The following is a 20,519-nucleotide window of genomic DNA, read 5'->3' as shown; positions in this document are numbered from 1 at the left end:
AGCTTTAACATAAAATATTTTAGAAATGATTTTATATCAGCTTTCTATAGACTGGACAGCAAATGCTGGGCATACACCTGAGAAGTATCGATGGCACTGCAGTTGCAAGTGCCAGCAAGTATTGCCATCTTATAATTTGCCATCTGGATAGAGAAGCATGCCTTTAGGAAACTTTCAGATGATTTGCACATTCCATTTTGCAGATGCCGCATATTATTGCACAGATGGCAAATAATATCTTTGATTTGGCAGAGCTAAATATTTGGGCATCTGAATGACTGTGAAGATTCCTATTGTCAGGGGCGTAGCTAGAGGGTGGCAAGAGGGGGCATCTGTCTCCGGGCGCAGAATCCAAGGGGCGCCAAACTGATGTTACGACATTTTAGAATTAAATGTTTTCCATCCTTGGCAAGCAGTAAGGGGCGCAAAATCTTCAGTTGTCCCTGGGCGCTGAAAACCCCAGCTACGACTCTGCCTATTGTTCAGGTATGCACTTAGTAGAGTTGTTAAGGCTTTGATAATTTATCCTCTTCTCTATTTCATCTGTCCAGGATGAACACTTTAATGTGTGTTAGTCTGTGCTTATGTCAATGAAAATACTAAACAACAGTGATGTTCATAAATGTTATTAACTGTGACAGAAATTATTCAGTAACTTTGTGTGTGTGTCAAAGCAGTACATTCTGTTATCAGTTTTTGTCCAGTGATTTGTAACTGGTAATCATACCACATTAGTTAGCATATTACTGAATGTTAATTAATGGTAATTGGCTTGCATTCTACAACCTGTTTCTTCTCCCACCCTCTTCTTTCCAACATTCAGTTTAATAAATTTCCGCTATATACCTTACAATTTCTTTCATTCAATCCAGAATGTTCTGTTTAGAGATGAACCTTAACAAGTGTGCACTCTGAGATTGTTAATTCTGAAGTAAATGAGTGTGTACAAACTTCCTTTGATACCTTGTATAAGCAAAATGTGTAATGTAATATTTTAAATAAGGTACTCAAAAGTGGTTTCCACAAGCATTCTTTCTTTAAATATTAATTCTAAACGTAGTTAAAATCAAAATAGCAATTAACAAAACTGGTACAGAATCTTACAAAAACAATTTCAAAGCTAAATGTAAAATTCATAATTTTTTACTTAGTCTTCTTAGAAAAGAGAGTTCTTGTATTCATTATTCTGTATTAAGTTATATTTAACAGCAAATTTCATGGAGATTTTAGTAATCATTAGTTTCTTGAGGCTAGCTTAAAAGTTAATTATGCAATGTTTTATCACATACACGTTCTTTAATTGCCAAATCAAGCTACCTTTTGTTTTGTAGCTTCTGCCTAAATCATCTAAAATATGATAAAAGTTGTTTAGTGATAGGATTTGAAAGGAGAACTAAAATAATAAATTTGTTTTTGAACAATTCCTCAAATTTTGCACGTAAAACTATGAAACTCTTTGTACTTAATTTATGAAAGCATACTGATAGTTTTTGGATCAATGGAGAGACCACATAAAATGTTAGTTATTGTATTTACAAAACCCTTTTAATATTGTTGAAACAATTCACATAAAACTACTTTACTTCAAAAAATTTTGAGTTTGAAGTAATTATATCAGTGTTTAAAGAAATAAGTCTGTAATTCCCTTTTTAATCACCTTGAGTAAGATTTCATTGCACAGTTTACTGGTCAAAAATATTTACACAAAAAGTGCATATCTAAGCTCATAAATTTTTTATTTATATTTAGTCTTTGAACCTATAAAATATTTTCTCCCTTCTTTTCGCATGCCTTCGGGGTGTAAATTGAAGCATACTTGACACGTACTAGAGAGGTCCAGTGTTTGAGTCCCTTTGTGGGCATAGCTCATTTTTCACATCTCTTATCTCAAAGAAAACCTAATGACTGTACAAACTACTTTCAGAAACCTATTTTGAATATATTTGAATATATTATTTCTGTATTATCATGATATGGTGGATGAAATTTACTCATTTTTAATGCACGTTTCTTTTTAATTCACTTTTTTTCTGTGAGTTTCTTTAAATTTCTTTTGTGTAAATTGTAATAAATATTAGTTTAAATGTCCAGAATATGATTTTATGTACAAATAAAACCTAAAATGTGTACTAAAAAAGTCAATTTTATTTATGTCATGTCCAGTCAGTCTATGTCGATAAAAACGTGATATTTTATTTCTTAATTGATCTTGTGTTTTATTTTAGGCACAGTGTATAGAATTAAAGGTTCAATTGTTTCTATATCATTTCTTGATTCAACTGGATCAGTGCTTGCTTCACATTTTGAATCATGGAAAGCTGAAAATAAAGAAGCTGAAAGTAAAGGAGTAATAGAAAAAGAAAAGAAGAGTATGGGGAAATTCGTAATATTTTTTTATCTATTTCATTAATGTTTAAGCAAATATTTTGTTTTAATTTAATTTTACATAAAAAAATTCTTTAGATGATTACATTAAAAATTACATCAGAATTTTAATACATTGAAAAAATTCAATACAAATCTATAATTTTAATTTGATTCATGTAGCTTTTTAAAAGTTTTCTTCAAATATATATGCTGTGAACATTTCAGGACTGTAATATTTTATTTTTGTTAACAAGAAAACTTGGGACATAATATTTTTGCGTTTACTTTTCATAATAACAAAAATGTTCTTACTTCTCTTGGTGAAATTCCATTAACCTTATGGGTTCGTTGATTATGGACAAAATTATTAACAGTATACTGTAGAGAACACTTCTTTAAATATATTTATTAACAGGAAAACAGGAGTAATTCAAATGATAACAAGTTTCTTTTATCAAAACAAAATGCCACTTGAGCAAAAAAAATCTCGATGGGAAGAGTTCGACAGATTGCATTTCAGTATCACAAACAAGGCTGCCACAGTTTGATAGGTAGTTTTTCACTATTGCAAATGATGTCATCAACCTCCTTTCCAGTGATAGCGTTTCACCTCATAGTCTTTCATATATGCAAGAAGTCTCATCCTTTGACCAGTTCTTGTATTTCTAGGGTCAGTGTCTTTGGAAGGATCATTGTTACTAGGATGTGGTTGTGAAATTTTAAAGTTGTCGGCTTCACAGGTCTAAAGATTTGTTACTTCATCTTTGAGTTTGAAACATGGTTTCAGTCTATCAATCAATATTCTTTGAATTTTGCCTGAAACTATCACTTCAAAATATTTCTCAAAACCTTGTTAAACTAAATATGATCTAAGATAGGTTGGTTGAAGAGAAGATGAATTTATGTATTTAAGATGAATACATGGTGATAATTTGCTAGTACTTGTGTACAAAAAAACAAAAAAAAAAAAAAAACTTTTTTCTCCATGCCTGGTTGTTGGACTTCGCTTTAGATTTTGAATGTGACTTTGCAATTTTTGTATAAAATCTGAATGCTTAGCATTTGGGGATTTACTGAAAAATTCTCCAGCCAAAGAGATTGGTGTACAGTACACAAGTTCAGCAGCAGAACAATGCAAATATTCTTTAATGATGAATCAAATTGCATGCAGAACTAAAGTTAGAACATCAAGAATTTGATGTTTGAAGGTAGGATTTCAGGCTTTTTTTTAAGTTCGATGTTGGCCACAGTCTAGTGATTAAACCATTAGATTGTGGGGGATAAGCTGTGATAGTATTAGCTTTGAAGCCTAGGTATTTGCTCAAGGATTGGAAGAGTTGGTTTTCAAACTGTTGACCTTGGTCAGATGTTATCTTCTCTGACCAAATCTGGAAATCGAAGTCGTGACAAGGGCACCAGCGATGGAATCTGTAGTTTGATCTTCTAAAGGAGCAGCTTTGATACACTGAATGAATCTGTCAATGATACTAAGCAAATACAGAAATCTTTGCAGGATGGTAAAAGGCCAACAATATCCATGTTAAGGGGCTTGAAACGTCCATTTAGAACTTTGAATTCAGCAGCTGGAGCATGGGTATGATTGTGAACTTTGGCTCATTAGTATGCCAAACATGCTTAGTCCACAATTGTCTTTGTCCACACACAGTCTTTGTTTAAGCCAGACCAAATGAATATTTTTGTCATCAGCTTCTTTTTTTTTTTGTAAATTTTGATACCCTTTAGATCGTAATTGCTCATTATTTTATAAATTACGGTTTCATATTTTTAATTTTATAATTTCTGCATGCCATCTTACCAGATTTAAACTGATGATCTATAATCTGGAATCGCCGAAGTCCCGACGAGTCCGGATTAAAGACTGATATGGAAATTCAAAAGGTGATTCTGATAGCAGTCTTCAGAATACCAGCTTCTTGAACAGGGATCTGTTAGTAGGCTGTTAACAAAGCTATGGTTGAAAAGAATTGTTTTTCTATACAGAACATTTGTACTGTCCATTAGAAATGGTAGTGGGTAATACTCTGGTAAGGTGTCTGCGTTTAGTGCATGGTAATCACCATGAGATGTAATAGCTGACAAGCTGCTTCTTGAAGTATATAATGACTTCATAATCATATTTTGTGTGTTCAGCCATAATTCCAGCATTGTGAATTGTGCTACTATTTGAAGAAACCATAATTTGGGATCGGATATCCAAAAAGGAGAAATTTTTATACTTAACACTGGCTGTTAATCTCTCCATTGGTCTTTCAGAATTCTCGTGTGTAGACATTTAATCACAATCAATCAGTCACGAACACTGCCACCAATTTATAGGTTCGTTGATTAAGAACAAACGTATTAACAGAGCACTGTAGAGATCGAAATTGTTTAAATAAATTTATTAACGAGAGAACAAGAGTAAAACACATATTAAGGAGTTTCTTTTTTGAAAACAATTTCCAATATCTATTTTTTATTCCAAACTCCTTTACTGTTGCCACTTGAGCAAAAAGGAAATTGCAACATGAAGAGTTTGATAGGTAGCATTTCAGTATTCAAACGATGTTCCCACAGTTTGACAGATAGCGTTTCAGTGTTGCAAACGATGTCACCACAACCCTTTTTATTTGTTGATAATGAATTTCATGTTATAAAATATAAAATATTTCAGCTGTTTATTTATTTTTTGTGTTTATACATGAAAACCTATCAGTTTGTAAGCAAAAGTTCCTAATTTTAAGTTGTACAGTATAATTTCCTGTGCTTTTAAACATAGTGGTTAACAGTTTGAATATGTAATATTTTTTAGTTCCAAATATATTTATGTGTATATTTATTTTTGCTGTACTTTATAACAACAAAATACAGTTGTCTTAATTTTTTTTTTAAATTTTATTCTTCTAGAACTTTCATCAAATAATCATTCAAAAAGCAAAGTTTCTCCTACTTCATCATCTGATTGTCATGATTCGCAGTTAGTTCTTCTGTGTTCAGAAAAACAAGCATTGGTTGTATCTATTCCATCGCAAACTTGTGTTCAGAAAGTGAATCTTACTGAAACATCATTTGTTGTTAAAGCTGAAGTAATATTACTGAAAGATCATGGTATGCATTAATTTTTCATAGGAAAGAAAAAAGTATTTTTAGTGTTATAATGAGAATCAAATATAGCATCATGTATAATTGTACAAAATAGTAGATTGTTTAATTTCTTTGTCTGAAAAATAATTTTGAATTTTAATTAGATGCTATGCAGAATGAACAAATATTATGCATAAACTGGAGCAATATGATTTGGAATGGTTATATAGAATTAGTACTCTATTAGCTTGACTAATGCATGGCTACTTACTATCAGGAAACATTTTAGGGAAAAAAGTGTTGTATTCTGTCAGTTATTGACAGAATAAAGTTGTGTTTGTAACACATGCTCTCTCTGCTTGCATGGGAATATTAACGCATTCAGACATACAGGGTAAATATAATTAAAGTTCCCCTTTCGAAAGCCTTTAAAAAAAGATCCATTGGTCAGAATGACTCCCCCTTTTGAAGGGCAACTGGGGTTTTTAGGGGCCCCAATCGCCAAATCCTGGGTGAGGAGAATCATCATCCAACATCCTTTTTAGTTCGAGCGCCACTGTATAGACATTAGGTATGTTTTTGGAAGCAGGCAAGATGAGAAATATGCAGCATCTTCACAGGGAATCGAACCCCGGACCTCTCAATTACATGCTGAGCGTGCAGTTCACTACACGACGAAGGCTCGCTAAAAAGGCGGGGGAAATACCGTATAAACTTGCTTAGAAAATGTTCACTATGCTGTCCACCATTTTCTGCCTTTAGCTGAAATCTCAAAACAGCACCACCATCTCAAACAGCAATACCATTTAGCATCAATGGTATAAGTAAGAGGAGCTGCAGGACATATCACCTCAAAAAAGAATGAGCCTAGTGACAAATGCTGCTGTAGATCGCACCTCACAATGACCTTTTTTGAATGAAAAACATTATGCAGAGGGTATGAATTATCCTTTGCCCATATTCCTAAATTTTGTGTATTGAGAGTATCTTGGAGATGGCAGTGGCTTTTGCCTATTCACAAAATGTTTGGTGGCTATGCATTGTCCACTTCCATTTCAGGAAGAAATTGTAAGGCAATAGTTTGTCGTTTTGGCAATTTGGGAGGAAGCAACTCCTCAGTATGCATAATTTTGAATAGATAGCACTACAGAGGCATGTCTAAAAATCAGATGATAACCTTTGCTCTAACACCACTGCTCATATCTTCTTGCAGTGTTACAGCTATGTGCCTGACATTAGCACAATAGCTTTCCTGTCTCTGCCTGATTTCATGTTAAATGAACTGGTCTGTTTGAATTGGTCTTCTGCAGACTGGGGACAGACATGGGACCAGGTCCAAGTCTTAATGACCGTAATATCTAGAACGTCTTCAGGGCAATTGACGCCTAGACGTCAATCTTGTAAAAAAGCTTCATGAGCAGAGCCTGAGTCTTGATGATCTCAGATGGAGAATAATAAGAACTGTATGTACTCCATGTGTTTATTATAAGTCTAATATGTAAGCTCATGTCATATAATTAGCATATCATTATGAGCCCAGCATTATCTATGGATAAAATTTTGAACTATTTTTATCTCTTTTGCTAGATTAATTTCCATTGCTTCGCATATATTTAAGTCAAATTTCAGGTCATTCTGACCAGTGGTTCTTTATTTTACAGCCTTTTGAAAGTAGAACTTTAATTGTAATCACCCTGTAGTATCAAACAATTTTCAGTATATTTTTATAGGGCTGGCATGCCACTTATTGTACAAGGCTGATACTGAAGATAACACTTAAACTGGTTGTTATGTCTAATTTTATATCTGTTGTTCTGATCTAAATCAGGATTCTGAAAAAGATAGTTCTGTAATGCCCTCTTATCAGTAGAAAACTAGACCTGTGCTTATGATACTGCATGGCAACTAGCATGGTAGAGTTTGCAAAGGCATTGGAACCTACTAGATTACTGTTACATTAAGTAAATATCTGAGCTTATGTTTTATGGTAAATAACACAGTGAGCAACTGCCATTGAAATAAATCAGTCTTTTGTCATTGTGGAGTATTAGCTGAATTCAACATTAAACTCCGTGCAGACTAGTATAAAATTTTTGCTGGGATATCGAATGAACTAGGAGTGTCAATCATGATTCATCAACCTCCTTGGTAATAAATTTTCAGCCTTCCTTGGTAATAAATTTTCAGCCACTTGTGTTTCATGAATGATGTGTGGCTTATGTGCAATAGTTGTACCATAACAATATAGATGGTGCAAATGTGTACATTACTGAAGCTGTGTACTTTAAATTACTGAGTTCAGTTCTGTAGGAGTTTCTAATCAGCACTGGAAGAGGAGGGGATTTTAAAATTTTTCTTATACCAGGGCTTGACCCTTGTCCATCATATTCCTCTTCTATGCCAGTAGTTGCATCTTTTTTTTTTTCATCCATATTTTCAAAGCATTATGTACAGTTGGTTTTCATGTCTGATTTAGCTGCAGTGTGCCTTATTTAAATATTATCCAAATAACATCTGATGGATAATATTTGTATGCAGAAGTTATTGTTAATATCACAGCTTTCGGCACATGAGTCAAAACATGGGGGCACTTTTATATCTCTCACTCTGGATGGCTAATCAACTAAATTCAGATTTAATTTTCCTCTCTTTAAAGTACAACTTACTCAGACAGCATGTATTTGTAAATTGCATGCAAAGAATACTTGCAGTTTACAAATGGTCATTTTCATAAAAAAATGTAGAACTCTTGAAAAATATAAAATGTCTCTGGAAAAATATTAGATATTTACGTAAAATTTAGGTATATTTATATTTAGGTATATATTTGATCATGCTTTATTCATACTTTTTTCATATAATATACGTACGTTTCAAGGTTTTACATATATTTTTGGCGAAAATTTCCATGTATCGCATATAAGTAATCTTACTTTTTTTTTTTTATTTTGTATATTTTTAGTGAAAATTTACATAAATCTGCACAACTTTTCTTATGTAGTATGAACGTATATTCTACATATAAATTTACATTAATTTTCCCTCTTTTTTTTGCTTTGTATATAGGTATAATTTTGTTAAAAATTGGGGTAAATTTCCTGTATTAACTGTACTGCGTATTAACCTTCATTTTGGGGGGAAAATTTGTGTGAATCAACTATTTTCTTACTAAATGTACTACTACATTTGTATGCATATTTTTCATGAAATTTGCATATATTTTCACAGGTGTACATACATTTATTTAGTACCATACTTATAATGCTGGTAATATATGCATATTACAAATGTAAAAACGATGTTTAAAACAGATTGTTACATACGTACGGGTTCGTTATGAATTGAATACACAAGTCCGATGAAAAATGAATAAAATTTATTATCATTATAGCAAGTAAAACAAAATACTTAAATTTCCTCAGATTTTCATACAATATTGTAATATCTCACAGTAGTTATTGCCTAAACTACTAAAACGTTCAGTAGAATTAATTCAGATTTGAGAAAGCTAATCCGCGAATTCGCTACAGTCAACAACATTTTCTAAACAAAACTCATGAAACTACTAACTAATTGAGTGGTTTTCATGCCGCTTAGATAAACTTTTTAAATGCACGAGACTTTTCTGGTATTTTCTCGAAATTAAAAAGAGATATTTATTTATTAAATGTTAAATGCACATGCTTTTGTATTTTTAATTTTCCAGCTTAGCCTTCTCTTAATATTCATCACGTGCTACACTGCACGGGGAATAAAGCAATTTAATTTATAATTCTACTAATATTAGCTATTTAAATACCAAATCCGTGACAACATGTTATTTTCATATACCAGCACTTATTTTAGTCACATAGCTGTAAAGAAGAAAATATATGTATGAAACATAATTAAACTTTACAGTATCAAAAATAAAAAATATGAAAGCTTTCAGATTTTATTATGCCCAAAGGGGCCTTTCTTTAACGTTGTGTGCATTACATTTATTTATTAAATATCATGCTCTTCGCACTGAAACCATGAAATTCAGTTCAACAGTAATATCACAAAATATTTTAAAAAGCATATCTTTAGAATTTCCAGATACACAGTTTCGCACGTTGGAGATAAAAATGTCCCTTCCAGCACGGTTTAGCCATTGCTGGCTTTGAAATCGTTGAGTTTCTTAATCAAAAACTCATAAATGCTTTACAAAATATGAAACAGATAATAACACAAATTCCCAAATTTGGGCTTCCAGATGCCAACATTTGAGTGGAGACATATGTTATTCAAAATGTGATGGCTCTAGGTACCATTGTTTTATCACCATGCGAGAAACGTACATACATTTATGCAGATTCTTCATTATTTAATTTTTTGACATATAATAAAGGGCTCTAATATTTGTTGGCAAAAATTTAAAAAGTGATTCGCCATTTATAGCGAATGAATGCAAAATGCCAAAACGAAATTAATAGTCCTTCTGGGCTAACACCCTTTGGGCAAAAAATCCACACACTTTTTTCCATGCATATGTTAAAATTTTCCACTGTTTATTAAATGCAATAAAAGAAAACAAGAAACCAAAAAGGTGTTCATTAAGTAAATCAATCTTCTAAAAACATATGAATTTAATATTGTAGAATTTTATGTTAATGCAGTTATTGAGATGGAAAATTGAAATAATTTTAAAGTCATTGAAAAGTATAAATTTTTATTTAAAAATTCATAATGTTTAGTAGTATTGTGTATTGAGTGATCAATTATGTAAACAAATTTCAAAATAAATTATTTTTATATAGTTTACCTTAAGAAAACATAAAAGCAATAAGTGACACCTACTTCCCTTCCTCCCTTAAGATTACAATTTCTATTTAATACATCTTCTTAAACATATACCTGCAGTTTTCTTCATAGATACTTTACCAATGTATCAATGTGTATGAAATTTCCTTTTTATTAATGGCATTTTATGTCTGTAAATTTATTTTTTGTTACTTTAATGTTTCACAGCTAAATGTGCTTTTCCATACATAGTAAAACTTACCAGAAATTATATTCCCCCTCCCATTCATTTTAAAAGTACCTTTGTTGATCTAATGCTTTAATACTGTATATATTTCACCTGTTGAAAAAATAATGTAAGCTGATTGATATAGTAATCTGGCAGTTTCTAACATTTTGATTTGATGTGTCTCGTGCAAATTGAACAGCCAGCTTAAATCAGTAATAATAAAGGATATATAAATTGGAAGTAGTGCCTACTAAAAAAAAATCCTCTGAATTTTGTTAGAGAAAAATCAGTGGAATTTAAATGCCATTCAAAAGAAATCAAAATGTGTCTGGAACATGGGGCTTTATCATTCTTAACTTGGAATGGTGAAGGAATTCTCTTTTCAGTTCATTGTCAATAATAATAATAATAATAATAATCTTTAATCCTAAACTTGAGTGTGTGTTTACTATTCCAGTTACATTTTTGTTCAATTAAATTTTGTTTCTTGTAGGTAACTTAATTTAAAACATTATTATGAACAGACATTATGATAGCTAATGCATGGGTAGGTTGGGTTTTGAAAACTTCTAAAGGGAAAGCTTGAGAGAAACACTGAATAGTAGTAATTTTATGATGTTAATTCTCTATCAATCAGCACTTCATTTATGAGGCACATCTTTAACTGCATAAAAATTCATTTTAATGATACAGAATACCATTTAATAAAGAGACTCTGTTGCTTCTAAGACTTCCAGAACACATGAATTAATGATTGATTATTCATATATCAAATGTTTCTGTAATTAGTTAGTAGCTTTTTCCCATTGCACATAAAAAGAAAATATTTGTACAACTTGTTGTACAAAATTTAAAAAATGCATACAAAAATCAAAATAATGAAGGCATGATATTAATGTACATTATTTAATTGTCTTGTTATACATTAAATTTTAAAACTTTGTGTCTTACCATATAAACAATAAGAAACTGAATTAATTTTTCCAAATTCAGTATCTGAAAAATAAGTGAAGACAATAATTAGTAAAAGGAACATTATCAGAATATTAATGGTTTGAAAAATGCTATATATTTTTTTAAATTTCAGTAATAACAAATTAAGTATTAAAGAATAAATTGAAATTCTGAAAGCAAAATTGGCAAAACTAAGTTTTATAGGAGCAGTAAATAATGTTGCAAGTGAATTTTATCTTTATGCTACATGTCCAAATAAGTAGTGCTGTGTTATAATTCGTCCCCTTTTGTAAGAGTGTGAACTATTACTTAACAGCAAAAAGTTCCTTTCTCAATGTCTGAGTAATTAATGAAATGAAACAATCTTTATTTAATGTTATGAATTGTATTATAAACGAAAATAGTTAATAGTGTGCCCCAAAATATCTTCGGTATTATCCCTATTTTTGTATTCCTTCCTCTATTCTTTTACTCTGAACACATTTTAGATACTTTTTTTAAAGATTTCTTGATACTAAAACAACCTCCTCAATACCTGAGAAAGGACAGGTAATTGACACTTCATGATTGTGCCAACAATTATGAAGTGTCAATTATGAAGTAGTATAATGACACAGACGCTTCATAATTGTGCCAACGTTTTTATGCAAGTCAGCCACTATTTGAAAGACAGAAATTTTCATAAGAGTGCCCTTACAAAGACCATTTTATAACTTTTAAAATGCAACTTTCTTCAGTTTGCTACCTAGCAGCAAATTTTTTAATTAATTTATATTGCTATTCTGATTAGTAAAGTAAAAAAAAAATTACTTAGGTAAGACCACTGACAATTTATTTACATTAGAGACATAAAGCTATCCACATAATGAAGGTAGCTTTTTGTCATATTAGAAATTAATTTACATAAGCATGCAAAGGTTCTATTAAGAAAATTTGTCATAACTGTAATTATGAAGTTTTAAACATGGGTTGACTCAAATAAAAGTATTGTCATCTTTATGAAAGCATTTCTTGAAGAATAGTAAATGGTACTGAAATGACACCATTTTCTATTTTAAGCACACTGCAACATCAGTTGTTAAATCCCAAAATCTTTATAATAATTTTTGAGATATGTATTTTTATATTACTTATCCTTAACATGTAATATTTTAACTAGAATTAATTACTTTATAATACAAAAAGGTATATTAAATCTTATTTAATTGGTAGAATAGAAACAGATGAGCAAATTTTCACGCAATGAATGATTGTTTTTTTACTTCGTTTGACGATACTTGAATATTAATAAATTATTTTTAAATGCAGAAATTAACCTATTAAATTGATTCAAAAAGCAAAACAAAGTGATAAACAAAACATTTTGCAATCATGATCATTTTAATAAAACAGCATTCAGATCTGCAGTTCTGTACATGACATAAAATTTGTAAACGGGAAGTATTTTTTTCAGTGTAGTTTTCAGGCAAGCAAATGTTCTGCAATTTTAAAATTGGCCTCTAATGCTTTAGAACAAAAACGAGAATGCATTAGAAATACGCATATTACGGTTTAAAATTTTATCTAAATATATGACATCCTTAAGTTTTAAAGATATCTGAGTGATAATATTTGTAATTAAATACAATGAAAGTTATGTAAATTAGCAACATGAAAGTATTTGTAATTAAATACAGTGAAAGTTATGTAAATTAGCAACATGCACATTTTGCTTTGATAAGATCTAGAATGCATTATACCAGAATGATATATCTTCATTTACTAAAATAATTTAAGGATGAAGAACTTATTGAAAATCATAGGATGTTTTAAAATGCTTTATTTAAAAGCATAAAAACTATGATTCATTCTCAGTTTCAAGTTAAATTTGCTTAAGAGGGAAATTGTCTTGTTTTGTCAAGAATATAGTGTGAAATTTTAATGAAATTTTGTATCTAGTATCTGCCAGAACTGCTTGCTCTAAAATCTAAATTATGAGATTAAATAGCATGCCAGTATACTACTTGAATTAATACAATAACATTGATGTTCTAGTACATGATGATGACAAACTTCTTGGCTCTTCGATCAAAAATAAAAGCTAAAAGTAATTTAAATTACTACTCTGGTGATGTTTTATGGTTAGCACCATCTTCTGTTAACTTTACATAAGTATTAAAAAACATATTTAATACAAGAAGTTTTATGTATTAAATTCTTGTTACATTGGTTGTTTTGCACATTTCAATAAGTTATACACAATTAAAAGTATTATGAGTAAAATCCTCCACAGTCAAAATGCACATAGCATATCCCATTCTTTGCTTCACTGTGTAAAAAAAATAATAATAAAAATAAACCGCTGCACTTAAACAAAAAATTCATATTTGTTATAGCAAAACATCACTAACTCAAATTACAAGAGTTAAATACATATCCAGTCTTACCCAATTCGCAAAAATCAGTGTATTATTTTCAATTTAATTTTAGAATAGTAAATAACGGCTTTTAGCTACTTTCTTATATTTTAATTTTTTTTCCTTTGTAAAAAATAACCATGTAAAATACTTCTAGGAAGTAAACAGTACTTTAAGTATACATTTTCTGCAAACATATTTAATACAAATAGTAATTATTCTAGTTTTGTTGCAGTAGATGATTTTATAGATTTTACATTAATCAGAGTTTTAGAATTGTTAGATGTAAAAAATTTCCATCTTCACTACCTGAAAATTTGGTTTCATTATTTTCTATCAAAGTCTGAAATCATAGTTCCATTTCCTTCTGAAACTATGTCAGGGCAATCTCATTTGCATTCTCCCCTCCAGAAACTAACATATTTTAGAACCTTTTATATTGGTACTTATTTTTATTCCATGGGAAAGTAATGACTCCCTGACACATATATTTTCTGAAAAGAATGTGAGAATTTCAAGAAGCGTTTCTAAGCTTAGCCTTCAACAAGCTTAGGAACTGTTAACATTTTTAAGTTTGATTTATGCAGATATTAGATCGGTAAAATTGTTTTGCTGTGCAGAAGTAATATTCCATTATCATCAGGATGTACTGAGTGAAGATTCCTGAAATGCATATTTTGGAAGCCTATACTGCACAGAATAGAGGTGATAAATCTATAAAAAAAGACTTGGGGCACAGTACCTTTGCTTTAATTGAAATAACATTAAACACGACTAAACTCTACCTTCTGATACACAAATAATATCATAATAATTTCTATTTTTTGATTATAGATGTGAAACCCACACCTTTTTCAACATTGTGTTCAAAAATAAAAACTTTCACTTCAATAATAATTTTCAAATTGTTGATTTAAAATACTCATGATTAACAGATAAATAAAAATCAATAAGTACGGCACGCATCATAAAATTTAAAAAAAGGCATGCAGAAAACAATTTTTGGTCAAAATCCTTTTAGAATATATCTAACTTTAATTTAAAACCAGAATATATTAAAAAAACTACTTAAATTTATAAAATGGTAAAACAATTTTAAAAAATTAAAAATTATCAAAATATTTCAATACTTTTTAATCAAAAACTTAAAATTTTTTTATAAAAATATGATATTTTTTGGTTTTAACATGTAGATAATATAAAGATACACATATGATTCAATTTTCATGTATTTATCATATATAGTTTGAAAGCAATTATGCACACAATCTTAAAATTTAACATTTTGAGAAAATTCAAAGTTTTAATATTAATTTTTCCTTATTTATATTTTAGTAACATTAATCAAAATGCTCCAGGTGCATAAACAACTCCTTCTTTTAGCTTATTCATTTCATCTTGTTTCTTTTTCTCCCTTCGCTTAGCTATACGAGCCTCTAAACTGTTAATCAGCGCTCGTTGCTTAGCAAATTTTAAGCGAAGTTCATCTGCCTTTTTAGCAAATGTTTTGCTTTCAGCACCAGATGTCAATTGTAATTCACTCATCAAAGATAAAATTGCACATTTTCCATCATTGAAGCTTGCTACAGCTAAATTTAGTGCAATTTCCACAATGTTTTTTGCAGAATTTGTTGTTTTGGGGCAAAATATCCAAATCAATGAATTTAACGATTCATTCGCATTTTGCGTTCGCCCGCCAGTACACTTTTTTAACAAGTCTGGGTGAGACAAATCTTTAAAAATAAGCTTTATGGCATCCATAACAGCCACAGGTACAGATTTTTTATGTTTAAATTTTTTCAGTGCACCAGTAAAAAAAGCTTTTTTGTATTGACACCAGGAATCTGCTCCATCTGGACAAAAATCGTGAACTGCTTCATTATCATTCGAGGGTTATGATACCATATAGCCCATATTGCTTTCTGCATATCACGATAGTTGTTATAGTGTTTTCGTATGGCATTACCATAATACGTAGTAAGTTGGTCGATCAAGACATCGGTGAGACGACATTTACCACAAAGAGGTTTTCCGTCACTTAGCTATTTTCCACGAAATTCACTTTTTAATTTTCTTAAACGTGTACCCATTCTTTTTTGAACATGACCAACACATTCTATTTTAGAAATGGGATCACTATATGTATTATTATTCTAAAGTGCTAAATAAGTTTTACAGTCACCATCACCAATATAGTTCACATAACGAACACCATATTTTTCTTCTGATCGAGAAAACATTTCAACCATCCCGTTCACTTTCTTCTTGGCAGATGATCCCGAATGATATTTTGCACACACTTTCACATGAAGACGTTTCCATTCTAAATAGTTTTCTGTTGAACGAAAATCTTTCGCCGTTTTACAACCTTTACAGTGCACACTAGAAGTATATCTGTCTATAACTTTGCCTCTCACTGCCAATTATAGACATCACACTGAAACGTGACGAATGACCCCTAGTTTTCCAGGTGCCATCGCCACTAACTGTCAAATCCATGGAACCAGTCAACTGGACCACTTCATCAGCTGCATTTTTCATACTTTTTTCTGCAACAGTATATGTAAGCTTGCATGTATATGACTTACAATCTTGTCATAAGATTTTTGTGCGACAGGCAATGGTAAGTCCATAAGTCCACAAAAGGTTTTACACTCTGCTAGTCCTTTGCCAATGCACCTCATGGCCAGAATAAATCGTCTATTTAAGTCAGAAGCATTCTGTTTTTTTTCCAACCATCTTAGAGTTTTTGAAAGAGAAAATTATTCCACAAGAACTGCATGTAACATTGATTTTTATCGTCAACCCATAATTTATTTCTGAATTTATATGTATTTTATTATGGCATATCGAACAACATAAACATTGTTCTAATGCTGAAAATAACAGTTTTTTATCGATAATAGCATAACCATCAAAATTATCATTCATGTTATCCACAAGTTCAGCTGATGCAGATGAATCGTTACCGATCTTTCTTGCTGATGCAGAAATGTTTAGGTCTATGTCAACACACTCACGCTTTGTATGTTGATTTCCATAATACTGATGCATCTTCCGTCTTTTAGGTCTTTGACCAGATGCCCTTTTAGCAATAAAGCTTTTACTTTAAAAATACTTTAAACTACGAAGCTTAACAGCATTCATTTTGCTTTTAAAAAAGCAGTTTTGTTTTGTGAAAACTGCAATTCAAACTTTCAAAATTGAAAGAAAACGATAATGCGTAATTCTAACATGAGGTAAACAAACAGCTAACGGAAACAAAGATATAAGGATGAGTAGTTACCTTCCTGCTTCTCAAAAGAGTTGGGAAAATAAAAAAATGTGAGGCAGCAATCATAAAGAAAACATTCCAAAGGAAAGAAATATTGCAGCTGCAGAAATGGAACGTAAACAGTCACGTGGGCATGTCCGCCCCTTTAAATAGCAATGGCTGCCCTTTTATCAGATTTTCTCTTGCATAAGGGTTTGCGCAAATGGTCATAACTAGAGAAATAATAGGAATTTTTCAATGTGGTTTTTTATATAGTGCTCAGAAATGTTAATAGCATCAGAATAAATAAAAAAACAAAAATTGATTTTTTGAATGCTTAAAGGTGCTGTGCCCCCCTTAATGCATAATGAAATATTCCAAAGAAAATTTTTTCGTTATGTTGTAAAGTTTATCCTAAGTTTATAACAGTTATTTTAAGTTTGTTACTCTTTCCTATGTCTTCTGATTTTAGCTTACTATTCCTTACCGGAATGAGTTTTTAGAATCACATTAATTGCAAATGAGTAGTAGATAGTATTTAAGTCGAAGTTCTACTGACTTCAAGAGAGAGAATTAGATTTCCTGAATAGCACGTATTTGCCTTTTGGCTACATCTCTTTAAGCTGTTACTACGCTCGGCCGTATTATGCGTGCCCTTCGTAGCTTCGCTAGCTAATTTAATATTAGGGGCCATTTAGTTAGATTTGTGTTAGCTTCAGCAAAATTTCTTTTTTTAGTTTCTTAGTTAAGTTTCATTTTTTACGTTTTTGAGTTTAAGCCCAAGTGGATGCTTTGTTGTACGTCTGGAAAAAGGGACCGTCTGTACATCTTTATTGTGAGCAATAAAGGGCAACTAACCCTTCTTGAGTTTTACGTTTCTGTTCTTGGACTTAAGCGATTATTCGCTTAGTAGTTAGTTCACTAGGTTCCTCCACACTTAGTTAACAGATAAAAGGGAGGATCCATACACTATTATTTACATTTCATAATTAACTGAAAACAAACCATTTTCTAGCTTATTAGAATTTATTTCTGTCACATTCATAAACAAACAATAAAAATCCAAACAAACATATCATTATTATTTCAATAACTGTAAAACATTAAGTCCAAAATCTCTCTCTTTGATGTCCTATTTACTATGACTCCTTTGTCTTACCAAGCTCTAATATTTTTATTTATTTTTTTTACAAGGGAAAAATCTCGAGAAAAATATCAGAATAAATATTTCTTGATTTTTATGTAAGCATTTCTGTACATTTACAATTTTCAGTTTTAAAAATATCTGAATATATCAAAACATATAAGAAAATATAATTCAAATAATTAAGGTATTTGGGATCAAATTTGTAATTTTTAAATAAATATTTTTGTTCACTTGCAATAATCGACATAACCTTCAAATTTTTACTTGGAAAATTATGTATAGAGAAACCTGAAGCTACAGTAAACAGTAACAAATTTATTTAAAACTGAAAGGGAAGCAAGATTTCTTGCTTGAATTTATTTTTTTCCTTTAAGTTAATTGTTTATTTAACTATTGGAGATCATTTAAATGTCACCTAACAAAAAAAGAACCTTCATGAAGAACTTGAGAAAAATTTATGTATGTATTTCAGTAATTACAACTGCACAAAAATTTAGAATAAAAAATTAACACAGATATGGAACAAAATTACCTGTATTTTATCACATAAAATTTCATTTTTAATAGCCTGATTTCTTTGAATTAAGGTTATATAATTGTGCTCAGTTATATCATCTTGATGGCTAATTTTTTTTTTCCCACATAGCGGATTAAAGTAGCCATCAAAGATACAGAATATAGAAAATCCTGTTTTGCCATATTTTCACTTTCAACAATCATATGAGTCTTTTTGCTATCTCTTACTTTCTGTTCCACTTTCTGTTGTCTGTTAGTCTAAGCAGCTCACTATTATCAGCCAGAAAGATAAATAAATAAAATACTGTCTAGTAAAGGAATTTAAGCTTTTCATGAAGAATACAAAGAGGTTATTGTTTCTATTACTTATTCAATGTGCATGCTGATGAAGCAATTGAAATCAGTGAAAACCTTTTAAGAGTTTTTGTAAGCAGTTCTCGACCACTGCCAGCAGACATGCAAGGTTCTGCATTTCATGGTCCCCCAAATGGTTTTATAATTCTTTGTAAACCTGTTTTCTCCTTGTGAAAACTAATGGTGTGAAGTACTGTGCCTTCAGCCTCATGCTATCATAATTGGATGCTTTTGCAAGTTGATTCTTTACAGGTTGTAATTTTTATGAAATAACCATTAAGCATGCAGAAGAAGTGTAGCATTTCCTTGTTGCAATGAACGGCCAAAGTTATGACTACAGAGTAAATGTGAAATGAGGGAAAAAAATGGATCTTCAAAGTTATCTCTGAAATTTAAGCGTTGAGGCATTTGTATTTTATGGGATCTAGAAGTTTTAAATTTCATAATAAATGATGCAAAAAAAGTCAGTGAAAACACTGTGCTTCACCAAAGTTTTGGGCAATTCTTTTGAAGACTACATCAATCAAATTTAAACTGCAAAAGCCATTAGATACTCTAGAGGAGGTAGTTTTTTCCTATGGTATCAACTAGTACAAAGTTATGGTTAATATTTTGAAATTTTGAATTGTGATTATTTTAATTAAAAAGTGCCACATGATGACACGTTTCCAATTAAAACCAAAGATTTAAGAGTTTTCTTTGATAATCTGACACGTTTTTATCAGGGTAAACATTCTCAGCAAACAACTGCATCTTAACCTATAAATATTAAACTTGTTTTATAATTAAATAAAATGCTAAAAATACTTTATTAGAGTACAAAATATTTTCAAACTACAAAAACATGCTTGAAAATCTAGAGGAAAAATGTATTAGCAATGAAGACATAAAAGAATAATCAAAATTTAATTATGCTGTTGAACTTTAGTGAAGGCAAGTGATGTAACAAAGACATCACTTGCCTTCACTAAAGCAATCACCAAATATGAACTCAAAATTAACGTGTTTTATATGATTCTAAATAATAGGTGTAATTAGTTTATAAGGTATTTTCTCCCTCCTTTCCACGTGCTTTTGTGGTGTAACTAGACGCTTGTTCGACATGCATTCGGGAGGTCCGCAGTTTGAATCTCGGTGAGGCGATTGCGGATTTCTTCAATTTGTGATATAAAAAAATTCTAAAATTACTCTACTAGTTACTTGAACGTTTTGAATAGCTCTAAACAGACTGTGATAATTTTCTTCGTCATATAATTTATTAGAAATAAGTAATGAAAATTTAGGAAAAATTTTTAAACTTTCAATAATCTATTGAATATTGGTAATATAATAGCTACAGCTGATATAATAGAAGTAGCTACAGCAAGGATAATTTAAAACCCAACTCACGGGAGTAAAACTGCTCTACTTTATACTAGTTGATATTGTGGAGATAAAAGTTATTTCATTATCTAG

General features: G+C 30.5%; 1 protein-coding gene across 3 annotated transcripts in view; it reads left to right on the top strand.

Annotated features, from left to right (window-relative positions):
* Positions 1 to 20,519, top strand: part of Tomosyn (syntaxin-binding protein tomosyn) — a 275,347-nt gene that overhangs the window by 166,496 nt on the left and 88,332 nt on the right. For all 3 annotated transcript variants that reach the window (XR_015038723.1, XM_085808289.1, XM_085808288.1), the window contains exons 23-24: positions 2,226 to 2,369; positions 5,275 to 5,475. Coding sequence is in view for 2 of the 3 variants with exons in the window: in XM_085808289.1 (XP_085664415.1) it covers positions 2,226 to 2,369; positions 5,275 to 5,475 (345 nt within the window). In the remaining variant the exon portion in view is untranslated. The remainder of the gene's footprint in view (positions 1 to 2,225; positions 2,370 to 5,274; positions 5,476 to 20,519) is intronic.

The sequence above is a fragment of the Stegodyphus dumicola genome, chromosome X1 (genome assembly GCF_044657685.1).
Source record: "Stegodyphus dumicola isolate Sdum_Otavi_A_Nest chromosome X1, ASM4465768v1".
NCBI lineage: Eukaryota > Metazoa > Arthropoda > Arachnida > Araneae > Eresidae > Stegodyphus > Stegodyphus dumicola.
Note: the sequence above shows the minus strand (reverse complement) of the source record. Positions and strands in the feature narration are given on the sequence as shown.